The sequence below is a fragment of the Rhopilema esculentum genome, chromosome 7 (assembly GCF_057945365.1).
Source record: "Rhopilema esculentum isolate cy_ngs chromosome 7, ASM5794536v1, whole genome shotgun sequence".
Lineage (NCBI taxonomy): Eukaryota > Metazoa > Cnidaria > Scyphozoa > Rhizostomeae > Rhizostomatidae > Rhopilema > Rhopilema esculentum.
The window spans coordinates 13,544,250-13,557,574 of record NC_142821.1 but is presented as its reverse complement, the minus strand read 5'-3'; the positions used below and the strand labels follow the sequence as shown (position 1 = coordinate 13,557,574).

Sequence of the window (13,325 nt, the reverse complement as noted above, 5' to 3'; positions counted from 1 at the left end):
TCTGAAATCTGTTCAGCATGATCATGAAAGTTAAAGAGAACTTATCAACGAAAACATTATTGTTGGTCAAATTGCTTTGCAAATCGTTTTTCATTTTTGATCAAAAAGGTATCATGTAGGTAAGCCTAGGTTTTATTAGCATTCAAAATATTTATATAAACTAATACTGCTCGGAAATCAATTTCTTGAAAAGGGCACTTTGTTGCCCCGTGCTGCCCCGCACCACTAGGAATTCAAAATCGAGGAAATCAGTCGCCACTCGAAATGACAGTTTTGTACGGTGGCCCACAGGTGCCACGGCAAAACTTACTTTCTCACGGCAAAACTTTCTTTTTCACGGCAAAACTTTCTTTTTCGCGGCAAAACTTTCTTTCTCACGGCAAAACTTACTTTCTCACGGCAAAACTTACTTTCTCACGGCAAAACTTTCTTTCTCACGGCAAAACTTTCTTTCTCACGGCAAAACTTTCTTTACGTGTTGTTGTGTACGTGATACTTAGATCTAATCAATGCTTTAGACGTTTTAAACTTCGCAGAATTTGCGAATACCTACATCTTCTCTTGATAATTCTTGCAGAAAGACAGCTCAGAAATGTTCTAAAATTTATCTAGGTTGGGCTAGGCTAGGCCTATATGCCTATCTCAACGAAACAGTACCGCATGCAAGGTCTTTGATTCCTTTGTTTTGAAAGCAGTGAAAAAGATCAATTCGTTGAAAATTGGCGTGCACATAAAATTCGTGCAAAAAAATCACGTACGTGCACTTGGCACGCTCGATTGTGGCTTGTAAAAAACCTATAAATTGGGTATTGTGTTTAATATCATATCATATCGTATTACTCACAGGGTGGGTTGATGGCTAGGTACTTAATGAAATAATAAGCATGGGCATAATATAAGGGGAGAAAAAAATCGAAGTGGTTGCCCAACAAACAACATCCATTGTTTATGAAAATTTTGCCTGACTGAATCATGGTAGATTTCTGCCTGATTATCGCTTTTTTGGAAACTTTTCAGTGTTGAGGAACTACAGTTGCCGCTACAGCCCCCTTATCTCCCCAGATCCTTGTCTACTACGCCTATGTTAGAAAAGCAAAAGGAACAAAGCAATACGACGACGAGAATCCAATGTCACGAGATAAAATTTTCAAAATAAATTTAATTTAAGTAATAAATTAAATTCAAAGAAAGTTTTGCCGTGAGAAGTAAAGTTTTGCCGTGAGAAATAAAGTTTTGCCGTGAGAAATAAAGTTTTGCCGTGAAAAAAGAAAGTTTTGCCGTGAGAAAGTAAGTTTTGCCGTGAGAAAGTAAGTTTTGCCGTAAGAAAGTAAGTTTTGCCGTGAGAGAGAAAGTTTTGCCGTGGCACCTGTGGGCCACCGTAGTTTTGGGAATGCTATCTATACGCCAATATTGAATACGGTGGCTATTGTTTTCTGAAACCTGTGCCCATATGTTTCCTTTATGCGAAAAAAACCGGTGGCTAAAAATAGTATTCGATACTGATATCTATAGCTCGAAAGTGTGGACGCTTAGAAACAAAATGATACAAAATGAAATAAGGATACAAATAACAATTCTGAGGTTTTGTATTGAGGGATTAGACTTCCTTTCTCGAAAAGAGTTCATGAAAATTAGAATCGAAGTTGCAAGAAGAGGATCGAAGGCCACGCTGAGCGGGGTAAAATTATGACATTTTAGTTAAAGTGTTGGCAAAATAATCACACTTAAAAGATGCTAGCCTCATTAGCAACTTTTAGCAATATTTATGGACCAATTTCTCACACACAGGGCTGTAACGGGGTAAAGCACCCCGAAGCCGGTCAACATTTTGGCTAGATCCGCACCTGGGGGGGGGGGGGGCTTATCCCAACAGTTGAAAAGCGATACCGGTACCAGATCGAACAGCACTACAAGAGCACTTCTTCGTAAAGTTTTCTTATCTCTCGGTTTTCCATTTGTGTTACGAAGTGAGCGTGATGGTGAATTTCTCAATGCTGTATTACATAGACTTACTTCTCTGTTAAGTATGAAACAAGTATTTACGTCTGGCTTCAGACCACGCCTACAACAGCCTACAGCAATAACGTAAAACAAAGCATCGCGTCACGCTTACTGTACGCTGAGGACCAACGAAAATCGCCATAGCGTGTTCAAAAAGTTTGAATTCCTATATATTTTGAGGCCAGTCACTGGAGTTGAAGTATCAATTCATGGACAATTTCGATGAGTCACCATAACTGCTCAGCATCGGGATCAACGCAAATAACTGTTTTATTAGAACCCTTCACTAACCTTTCTTACTTTTTAGAGGAAAAAAGTTACTCATATACCAATGTAGCTCTGATCTATTATAATCACACAAACTATACTCTTTCCTCTTTTGCAAGTTGATTTTGATAATTTCTGAGATAATTTTATATCAAATGCTTCAACAACATCGTGGCCCTCGTTTGTCATAGGGCGGCGAAAAGATTGCAATCAAAAACAGAAAACAAAAACGAATACAAAATTTCTGTTAGAAATAGGTTATTCCGTGATAACAATAAAATATTTCGTCGTGAAACAGCCACATTTAATTACCAGCTGTAAATTGAATAAAACTCACTGAGTTACTTACTGAACAAACAAACAACAAAACGAGATTTAAACGAAAATGCAAACGAGGAACTATTCATACAAACTTATACGACATCGACAAGAGAAAATTCAAATACGGCGTTTTTGCGAATTCTTAAATACAACTCTATGAATGCATAAATACAAAACTAATTTTTGTGATAGATATTCGTAAAAAACTATCGAATCAGAGACACTATCCTTTTACGGATTGTGAGAAATACACAAATCTGTTCTCCGGCAAAGTAAATGAAAAAAATATATTTGCCAGGTGTTATTTTCAATGTATACAATGATACCTTTTTGGTATCACTTTAAATTACTTCGATTTTCATTTGCAAATGCAAATATTCTCCTGGTGCCATGGGTTAGAGTCAAGTATTCTAGGGTGGTATGGAACATTGGCACCAATTAATAGGCTTTCTATTCATAAGATTCTAGATAGACATGGCCTTGTTGTCTCTAACGTATCAAGTAAAGATTTTATTTTCCACAGTATGGCAAAGACAATGGCACAAAGATCTCTAAGTGTTCTATTTAGGAGTTCTATTTAGGTGCTCTCTCTCAAGTGCTCTGGTTCAAGTGGTCTTTTTCAAGTGCACTCACTTTCAAATTACCAAATGACAGCTACAGCGAAAATTGAGTGACAGGCGTCGAGAAGTTCTTGACACATTCTTTCATCTTTTTAAGTTCACGTAAAACTGGAAATTCTTCTCCATAGTGCATGGATATTAGACGTATTCCCCTGTCGATAACTTTTCCAGCTTTGTCAAACATCTTACCATTGAACAAGAACCTTGCTAACTTTACCACAGCATGGGCACATTCTGCACTTCTGTCACCATACTGCTGCTCAACCGAATCAAGATTCAGACTGCAATGATATGAAGCGAACTCCCATTCTCGCAGCACCTCGTAACACCTAAAATATCAGAACAGTTCTTTGAAACAAACATTTACACGAGTCAATAGAAAAAAGGAAAAGGTCCAAACTGAAACAGACAACGTATATGTAAGTGCCCTGAGCCAGGGGCCTGAGCCAGGGGCCTGAGCCAGGGGCCTGAGCCAGGGGCCTGAGCCAGGGGCCTGAGCCAGGGGCCTGAACAGGCTAAAACATTCGATAAACGAGAATCCGTCAATATAATTCGCAGATGATTGCTCTTTTGGTTTTAAATCTTGTTTTCTTGAGCTAAAAACTATTAACATTGACTTGCAATTATTTTTAACAGCTCAATTAACTCCGCTCAAATATATAAAGTAGTTAACAAACTGAAAAGAAAATTGTTATGGCATGAAGCAGGTTACCTAGACAACGCATCATGCACCTCTGCAACAAGTCGATCCTTTGACTGAAGAAGCGATGACCTCTTTTTCATTACCAGCCTCAAAGTTGTTAAGCTTTTCTTCACGTCACCACTTTTAAACGCATCCACTGCATCCAGAAACAGTTCCTTGCTGTACTGAATTTGCTCCAGTTGTGCTTCTATGTTGACAACCCGCCCGCAGTCTTTGTTAGAGCACGTCGCAACATACGAATCATTCACGAAATTTACATTGGCGTTGTCTCGGCATTCTTGGCATTGTAGCTGTAGTGAGAGGAACTGGCGCCTTTCTCTTTCCTCATCCCTGTGAACAACGTCGGATAGCGTAATTATTTACATCCAAGTCACTTATGGAAATTAAGATTGTTTGCATCTAATCAATTTACTACAAACTTCAAAAAATCTAGTCTTCCTGTGAAAAGTATCCATTACAATGGCAATCTCTCCTTCAGAAACGAAAGTACTTGAAAAAAATTCTTGTAGAATCAAACTCCTAGAAAGGTGCTTAAAGATACATTCGACAAGTCTGCATAGAAGAAAACAGGGGAAAATCTAGAGGCAACAAAACCAAATGACAATTGAAGTTGCATAAAAACACGAAAAAAGGACTTCTCATCGGAAGTCGACTTGTGTTGAAGTTTATTGAACAAAATCACTCACCTTCTACAAGACGCACAGGAACATACGAAAAAGTATCTCTTCTGCAACATTCTTTGCCTTACTGCACGTTGCATTCTGCCAACATGGGGAACTGAAACACAAAGACTTGAAAAATGAATGCTTGCTTAAAATGTAAAGCTCTTTTTATAAGTTGTCAGAAAATTAGGAGAAATAGGAGTAAACTTATTCTGTAAGCAGAAGAAAAACTAAAGCTTAAAAAAGAACTGGAATATCATATTGGTTAGCAAAAACTCCTCCCCCAATGACCAAACTGTCTCAAATTTCATCGCTATTGTCGGCACTTTATGGATCTTATAATAATATTTTTTGTCTTCTTAGGCAATGTCTATTATACCGCAACTAGCAATCTCGGGTTGTCTTTTGAATGAATAGTCCTTCAAATCCTTTACGATGCTTTCTATTCAATTTTGGAATTTTATTCTGCCTGTATAAAATATGTACATCCTTTATCAGCAGGAATTTAGAACATAAACACAAGCGCCCTGAATGTTTAAAGTGCCTATCCTGCCCAAGTATCACAAATATAATCACCGGTTGCGAAAGTTTTGTAAAAAGAGATTTGATGCTGGTCTGGAAGAACTAGCAGATTTCAAAACTACAAGTGGGTATTATTCCCAATAAATTGCGTCATGAAATAAACGAGACAATTTTCTTTGATGTTTGTCTATCAATTATCTGTATTTTAAAGGAATAGTTAAACTTCAGCTAAATTTTGTGAGGGGAAAAGACGACTTCATACCATAGCAGTGTGTGATTTCCTCTCCTTGAGAGATTTTGTGCGTCGCTCGCATGACAAGTTCATCATCTATGAAGCTGCAAAGGAAAACACCATATTAAGACAATGATTACTTGTTTATTACCAACAAACGTCAACAGCGTGAAACATCTTTGTTATTATCATCATTTTAAAGAAAGCAAGTACATTAGTATCAAGTATTACAAAAAGGCATACCTCACAATGACATCGGGATCACAAGCATGGTTGAGCAAAGAAGCAGTCGGATACAATCCAATTGCAATCTGCCGCTGCTCTTTACGAAAGGAGCGTTCCTGCTTGCCAAATAAAACTTCATCCTCCGTTTGACTGTCTGTCTCTTCATCTTCAACCAGCACAAGTCTGGTTACGGTGTGAACATTACAAGCAACTTGCTGAATGTGACGTGATATCAGCTTTTGGATCTGTTTCTCCGTCAGCACAGACTGATAGAATCCAGATGAAAGATTGTCTTCTGATTCAGAGCAGGAATGCCTTCGGTATTTAATCCCTGTCAGGTCTTTCATAATGTCTAAGGGCGCACTTAACCTGGATATATAGCATAATCTTGTTAGATTTAGAGTCTAGCTAAAATATCTTAAGTGTTTTTATGTCACTGTTGAAGAACAGAAGACGTTGCAATAAAGCAATGCAACAAAAACCAAGCGAATGACTAACAAATTAAAGAGTGTATAATTTTATTCTATGTCATATGTGATAAATGGGCACGGTTAAAAGGTTCTCTTTTAACACTGTAGAGTACTGTGTGGATAGAGTGGATGTTTATATGGAAAGGTCAAGTCAAAAATTAGTTCTCACAAACATTCGCTCCTAATTCCATTTTAAGGACAATATCGCTTGACAGGCTTGAAATAATAGGATATACTTTTCCGATTGAAAATATGGGACAGGCTAATTTGAACTGCATCAAAACTCTGGGACAGGGTATCAAAATTAAAGAAAATTGCTTTGGACAGGGTATCAAAATTAAAGAAATTGTATAGGTATTTAGAAGCAGTATGTAGAAATCCTTTCAATTATCTGCTCCAACAGACAGTAAATGGCTCTGATATTTATTCATCCATCCAGTGCCATTGATAACCGGAAAAAATGGGCTCAAAAATTTGGTTGGCTCTGGGTTGCTTATTGCTATGCTTTGGGTTGGCTCTTATGATGATCTTAACAAATATCCAATTACCTCCGCAAGGATTCTGATAGATCTGGGTCAGAACAATCAGCAACAAGTTTGTCTTCACAACTTCTTGCTTCCTTTAAACTGTAATTTGCAAATGCATCTGCTAAAGAATTCAAGTTTTCATTTGAATATTGTCTGCCATCTAGAAGAGCTGGGCTACTGCTGGACAAACGAAGTGAAGGGTTTGATTGGCTTGTGGAATGGTTCCATGGCCTGACACCTACAGGGGTAACAGCATCAGGACTTGCAAGGTAGCGACCAATTATTGAGGATACCTGCGATAGAAGCAAAGTACTTTAAATATTTAACAAGTATGTACTTGATTGAAACCAATTTTCAGATCACACAATAAAATAAAACAAAATTAGGCTACGTCCATACAATTTTAAATCATTTGAAAAATAAAAAGGGCTCATTGACCATATCAAAGTTAAAGTGACAGAAATTTTCTAAAAGCATTCTTACCAAGTTTGTTGAGATGACTGATGTCTTTGAATGTAAATCACTATTTGTAACAAGGTTGTAAATTGCTTTATAGTTATCTGAAAAGAAATTCATGAAAAAAATAAAAACATATGATCAAAACATATTGTGATATAGATTTCATAAAGATCGCAATATATTGTTTGAAGGGTTGTAGATTCTAGATATGAATTAATATACTGCATTAAGACTGATGGACCAAGAATTTCATCTTAAAACAAATATAAACAGGGATTTCCTACAACTTCGCTAATGATAAGCTGAACAGTTTGATTGCATAACATACTGATAAAAACTTACTTTTGTATTCTTTATTAGTATATCCATGAATGTTGCAATCCAAAGTTTTTTCTGTTTCAAGTGTACCTTGAAAGGAATAAGAAAAAATTGCAAAATTTACATCCAATACTGCTTATTGCAATAGCTATTGATATAAAAAATGGTTAATTCCATCATTCAGTAAATTTTGCAGATACTAAACTACTGAAATACATGGTCAATGGGCTTCCCCATCATGTCTTTAACAATTTTTCTTCAGCTCTGTTTGCTGTTATCTCTTGCAAGACTTTAATGTTTTTTGAGCAGGATTTAGCTTAATGTTTAATTTTATCAACAAAGTTGGTGGTCTTCCAACTTTCTTTAATGTCTTTTTCAGGCTTTCATCAAGAGCTATCTTTGCTGGAGTATCAACAGTGCAAAAGGTGAAACTGTGGTTGGCAATAAACTATATTTCTTGGTAATCAAGCATGAAAAGGATACCTTGTACACAGTATCTACAGGATGGACTTAACTAGGCTAACATCATCAAACAAGATTATGATGCTCACGATGGTGATCATCATTTTGATGATGAGAACTAAAAAAGAAATATACTAAGATACATACTTAACAATTCCTCTGGTTTTGCAGTAAGAATGATTCGAATTGACAGATGGGCAAAGGAGTCAACCTTTTTGGAAGAAAATGAAACTCGTTAATCCAAAGCTTGAATGTATGCAAGAACATTGAAATCTCAAACATGTTAACATCGGAGCAAAAGGGCAAAGTCATTGGATCCTCAAGCAAGCACCAAAACTGCTTACATGGCTTAAAATTATGTTCTTTTGAACATAAGAAGTTGCCTACCATCTGGATCAATGGCCATATCTTGCACTCAATATTGTGGTATGAAGTGTATGCTTTCTCCTGACATTCCTTTGAACAGAACAAGACATCTTGGCATGTAAAACACCTGTAGATGGAAGAGGAAAACAATTATATCGTGACAGAGTATAAAGTAGATGCATCAGATGCAAAGCTCATTGTCTTATTAAGGTTGTCTAAGATTCTAATACATCAGATGACACTGGCCAAGGAGCTTACCCACAAACAAATTAGCATTTGTGCAATATAATCCATTAAGAAATTGTTATCAAACCACTAAACTTTAATACAAAAACCATATATCCAGGATGTGCAAATAGAAAACAAACACAATTACCAAGCCTTCCACACACTGAATTGAAGTCATGACCAAAAAGAAGTGGAAGAGCAGCAGGAGCAATAACAAAAAACAAAGAAACCAATAGTTCCTGCTTGAATAGTGCATTTATAATATTTAGAGCTGGTAGGGAGGTATGAAATGTATAAAACAAAGACATACGGAATTGGTGCAACAAGCTGCTTTATACAATGGTAGCAATGTGAATGATAAAATTCAGGCAGAAGAATTGAGGCAAAGGGCTTTTCAACAATCAGCACATCGCCAGCTTTGATGTTGCCATTTGCCTAGAAAAAATTTGAAACAAAATTACAAGGCATACAGTTACAGTGCATATTAGCATTGTTTCAATCACCCAAGACACACAGTTGAAGCTTGAAACCTTTAATTCAATAGAAGCTGCTCTATCTCAGAGACATGACAAATTATAGAAACATTGGGCAACAAACCTCTAAATGCCTTCCCTTGTCTTCATTGTAATTGATTTTTACTAAACTTGAAGCACTGTGAATTGATGCATGTTTGGTACTAGCAACGGGTGGTGATCTTTTTGGTGATTGACTTCTTTGCTTTCTTCTCATTTCCGACAAGCAAAGCTTATGAGTTTGCATTACAGATGATTTTGTTTCTTTGTTATGTCTCAGCGATAAAGCCTCTTTTATGTCTTTCAATGCAAGCTGATAGAAGAAACACCAGAAAATCAACCACAAAGTCTAAAGTAAAATAACCAGTCACAATAACCATTGGGCAAATAAAAATTTTACTTCTTGCATCTAAGGACATTCCTAGATTGCCTCTTTTTTATAAAAGACAAATCAATCGCTTTGAACTTTCTCTGATCATTAGCTCGAAGCTTAGTTAGAGATCAGAACTGCCTTTCACCATCAATGGTTTGATTTCTGCACTTCATTTGAAACTTTATACTGATGACTTGAGTCTTGTTTTACAAACCTCAAAAAGTTTTCATATTTTGACGACACATTCAGTTAGAAGTGATAAGAAAGATAAATACCTCATGGTGTCCCACAATTCTTAGCATTTCAGCCCTTCCAGCAAAAGATTTGGAAATCAAGTCAGCTAGACCTTCAGTAGTCATGTCTGAGCTTCTTGTATTTTTCCTATCCAAATTCATTGTTATACTTTCACAGCAATATGATGAGTCAGCATCTTGAGAAACTCTAATTTTCATGTGAAAATTGTATGGTAGACTACATAAGCTCTAAAAGAAAAAGTTGAAAGGAAAATGAGTGCAAAGAATACGCAGCACAGTGGCGTCTTCATTTCAAGTTACCAAGGTAATTGCTTTGATTAGAAAAGCCTTAAATACCAGATACAATGAAACTGAAAAGTAGAAATGAAAATAGAAACAGCTTTTGGTCATAAAAACGTAAAAATAAGATTTATCGAGCCTTTACTGGATTTTCATGAGATCTTATCAAAACATTACCAGTAATACAGAAATGAATATCATCACTTGGAAGGCAGCAACCACATACCTTTGAATATTCATTTAATGCTTTTACATACAACTTTTTTCCATGGTATATATCCCCTCTTTTTTGGTGGATCCTAGCATCTTCTATCAATTTGTCCAAATTGTTGGTACAATATTGTCTTTCGCATATTGCATGGTCAACATCCTCCAAAATTTCCGCAACAGACTTTTTATCCCTAGAAGTTCAAGTATTTACCTTGTATAAATTGTTTACAGCAGGCTTGTCCAGCCTTATTTCAAGAAGGGCAACTTTCAGAATAACATAGTAACTGGGGGGCCACTTAAATGTTTATTGCTGCAAGATGATTGTCTGTTTGGCCCTGTCCCGTTTCATATTGTCCCATTCCAATAAATGAGTCACTGCAGAGTTGCCTGCTGGGAACACTTTAAATTGTTCTGTTCCCTTTGTGAATAGGTGAACTCGTCAAAAAAACAGAATGATCACTAGTTTGGCAAATGCTTGCATTGTTCATATAGAAGTACTGATATGCGCATTGGTCTTCCAGCGTGAAGAGAAGAAACAACTGGTATTTGATCGTTTTGTTCCCATCTGAACAGTTCACTTCCCTTTTGTTCAAAAATTTTGAACGCCATTGTAACAGCACGCAATCATTATGTGCTACCAAAAAGAAAAGTAAAATATGGCATGCTGACCTTTGTGGCACATTCTGAACTGAAAATATCTTATTTCCTTAGAGATTGTTGACTAGAAACCTCTAATTCATGAACATGTAACTGGCCTTCCAGCTTATCATAAGATGAATGTTTAGTGTTATCATGCTTAGCAATATTGTATTTTTCCGAACCGCAATTTTTTTCAAACAAATCAAACAAAAAACAAAGTCATTTCAACAAAGTAGATAATTTGAAATTGCATTTCCTAAGTTTACTATCTCGCCCTCTCTCTTCTCCTTAGAAACATGGCTTGTATCAATCTTGAACTTTTAAAACAAGCGTGGTGTGTTCCTGGTTTGGGCACAGAATAGAGGGATGAGAACATGCTCTAAACTGGATGTCACTAAATGCATGTGCGATTTAGTGGGTGCACTTCAATATGATCTCGTGAATAATGATCTTGTGAAAGCCTAGGCCACATCAGACAACATAACGGGCCACGCGTTGGACAAACCTGGTGGACAGCAAATTGAGATTGAAAAACTATATTCTGCAAAATGTTGTGAAAGAAGTATTTTTCTCATATTTCCCACATAGGGCTTGATTGCTTCCTGCAATTTTAGAAGGTTTCCTTCCTAAGCCCAATTTGAGTTAAATTTGTCCAAAGGCAAATGTCAATTATCACTTCCAGTACATAAAGTGCAAAACTGATGCTGATGTTCCTATGAAAAGGGATTCAAACTAGAGTCAGTTGTAGCATTTGTAAAAGCAGGGCAGAGCTAGATTGCAGATTTGTTAAATTTTACATATTTTGCGGGTGCGGGTGCAATTATGATGAGGACATATTTTACAATAAGGAGGACAGTCTGACCAATGGGCCAAGTCTGACCCTTTAAAAATACCTTTCTGGCCCATGATTGTGTGGTCAATCAGAATATGAAATTTTGCAAAAGTATTGTTCCTCTTAACCTACACCAACACTTCATACATTTATATACAAATTTACGCCATATCTTTATCTTTTGGATAACCAGTACTAACAATCCAGGGCGCATTTCATGTACTTAGGCCCAAAGATATTTGGCATACAATCTGGTTTTTTTGGCATTCAGCTTGTAACCAATAAATATTTGTTAGTGTACATAAATTTTTTGTTGGCAAGCTAAACATGAAGCCACATACATAGTTCACATGAAAGAGAACAGAATAAAGACTTGTTAGATGTATTTATCAGTTTTATTTGTCTGGTTTACAATATTTAAAGTTTTACTAACTGCTCATATTTTGGGGTACCTAAAAAAATGGCGTACCTGTTCTACAGTAATATGGACACTAACAACATGGGAATTATTGTCAGCATTCTAGCATACTGACTGACACAGACTTTGAGTTGGCTTGGTGTAAGTCTTTCAGTCACTCAGTAAGTTAAAAAACAGCGTAGACAGTTATAATTCTAAATGACTGAAAATTGAAAATTATGCAAAAATATTCTCAATAATTTATTGGGAATCGGGTTTTTCTTTGGAGGTTTTGAAATCATCTGAAACGATGGTCATCAGTTGAAACTCAAAGGATTAAAAACACAGCTGTGGTTTTGATAATAACACTGAGGACCCCTACGAAAACAATTCTCAAAGACGGATTTCTATTAAAGAACCACTTTAAACTAATGACAACAGAAGCTCAGAATGCTGTTTGGAATTCCAAACGATTCTTAGTTGGAGAGCTGCCCGAATGTGGAAAAGTGATAGCAAAACAAAAGCGTGTGTTGAGGCACGCTTAGAAGTGTTTGTTTGTTGGAAGGGCCATGTTGTTGACTGAGAGCTTCCTTGCTGTTTGATTTCTCATTATTTTCGAGCTGCTTACTGGATCAAGTTTTAATAAAAAAAATTCTCGCTAGACTAGAAAGTGTGCAGCAATCAATATAAAAACAATTTAAAATGTTTAAAATGCTGCTAGCTTTTCTGTAGCCACTGTTCATTTAGGGTAAACCAGGGTAATTTGGGACAGCAATTTTAAAAACAACCATATGCATTATCCTTCACAATTCGCCAGAGTTTTTGCTTTAGACATGCGAGCCGCACTTCCTTTTAGCAAAAAAGTTGAAAATTCTTTTCATTTTAATGCTTCCTTTAAAAGGGAACGTCTTTCAGTTCTTTCTGGCCAATGAACGGCTGTTAAAATATATTTTGTTCACTTCTTGCAACTTTAGAGGATAAACACACCCCCATTCGTGCATTCATAGTCACGTTCACAAAATTTCTGAGCATTCTACTCACCTCGGATAGACTTCGAATATACATCTATAAACATGTCGAGTACTCTGGTAAAAAGCTTTACCCGTAAAAAATGAAACGGAAAACATTATTGCAGTCGTTAATTACAAACTAATTCAGAGCCGTGAATTTTCCGTAAAGTCAAATTTCATCGACCTGAGAGCATGGCCTAAGAAAAAGAAGAACAAAAGTTAGATAGATACCTCTGCAAGTCACCAAGGCTCCAGTCTTCAAGGAAATTTTCTATCTGCTTGAAACTTTGAATAACTGTGTCTAAACTCTTCTTGAGGGCAGAATACTGGTTGTGCTGAGGAGCCATTTCCAAATTCGTGGACTTTTCGGCATTAACTTTTATCTCCACACTCTTTCCTCTAACAACGCGTACAGAAATGTAATCTGGAAAAATTT

At 36.4% G+C, this 13,325-nt stretch overlaps 1 protein-coding gene across 1 annotated transcript; it reads right to left on the bottom strand.

The window, feature by feature from the left end:
• Positions 1-1,124: 1,124 nt before the first annotated feature.
• LOC135683437 (protein-lysine N-methyltransferase SMYD4) lies at positions 1,125-13,325 on the bottom strand. The gene is made up of 15 exons (XM_065198683.2): positions 13,121-13,325; positions 10,028-10,202; positions 9,544-9,750; positions 8,981-9,208; positions 8,694-8,818; positions 8,177-8,282; positions 7,937-8,000; positions 7,352-7,417; positions 7,034-7,110; positions 6,572-6,843; positions 5,572-5,922; positions 5,359-5,432; positions 4,599-4,689; positions 3,922-4,242; positions 1,125-3,538 (listed from the first exon to the last, which is right to left on the bottom strand). The coding sequence occupies exons 1-15, from the start codon at positions 13,234-13,236 to the stop codon at positions 3,244-3,246; spliced, it is 2,568 nt and encodes an 855-aa protein (XP_065054755.2). The 5' UTR covers positions 13,237-13,325; the 3' UTR covers positions 1,125-3,243.

Excerpts from the sequence above, each read along its gene's own strand:
- LOC135683437 (XM_065198683.2), bottom strand. The coding sequence starts at position 13,236 with ATGGCTCCTCAGCACAACCAGTATTCTGCCCTCAAGAAGAGTTTAGAC. Across the intron at positions 7,111-7,351 it reads TACTAATAAAGAATACAAAA|ATAACTATAAAGCAATTTAC; the intron begins GTAAGTTTTTAT and ends ATTTCTTTTCAG. Across the intron at positions 6,844-7,033 it reads CAGTCATCTCAACAAACTTG|GTATCCTCAATAATTGGTCG; the intron begins GTAAGAATGCTT and ends CTTCTATCGCAG.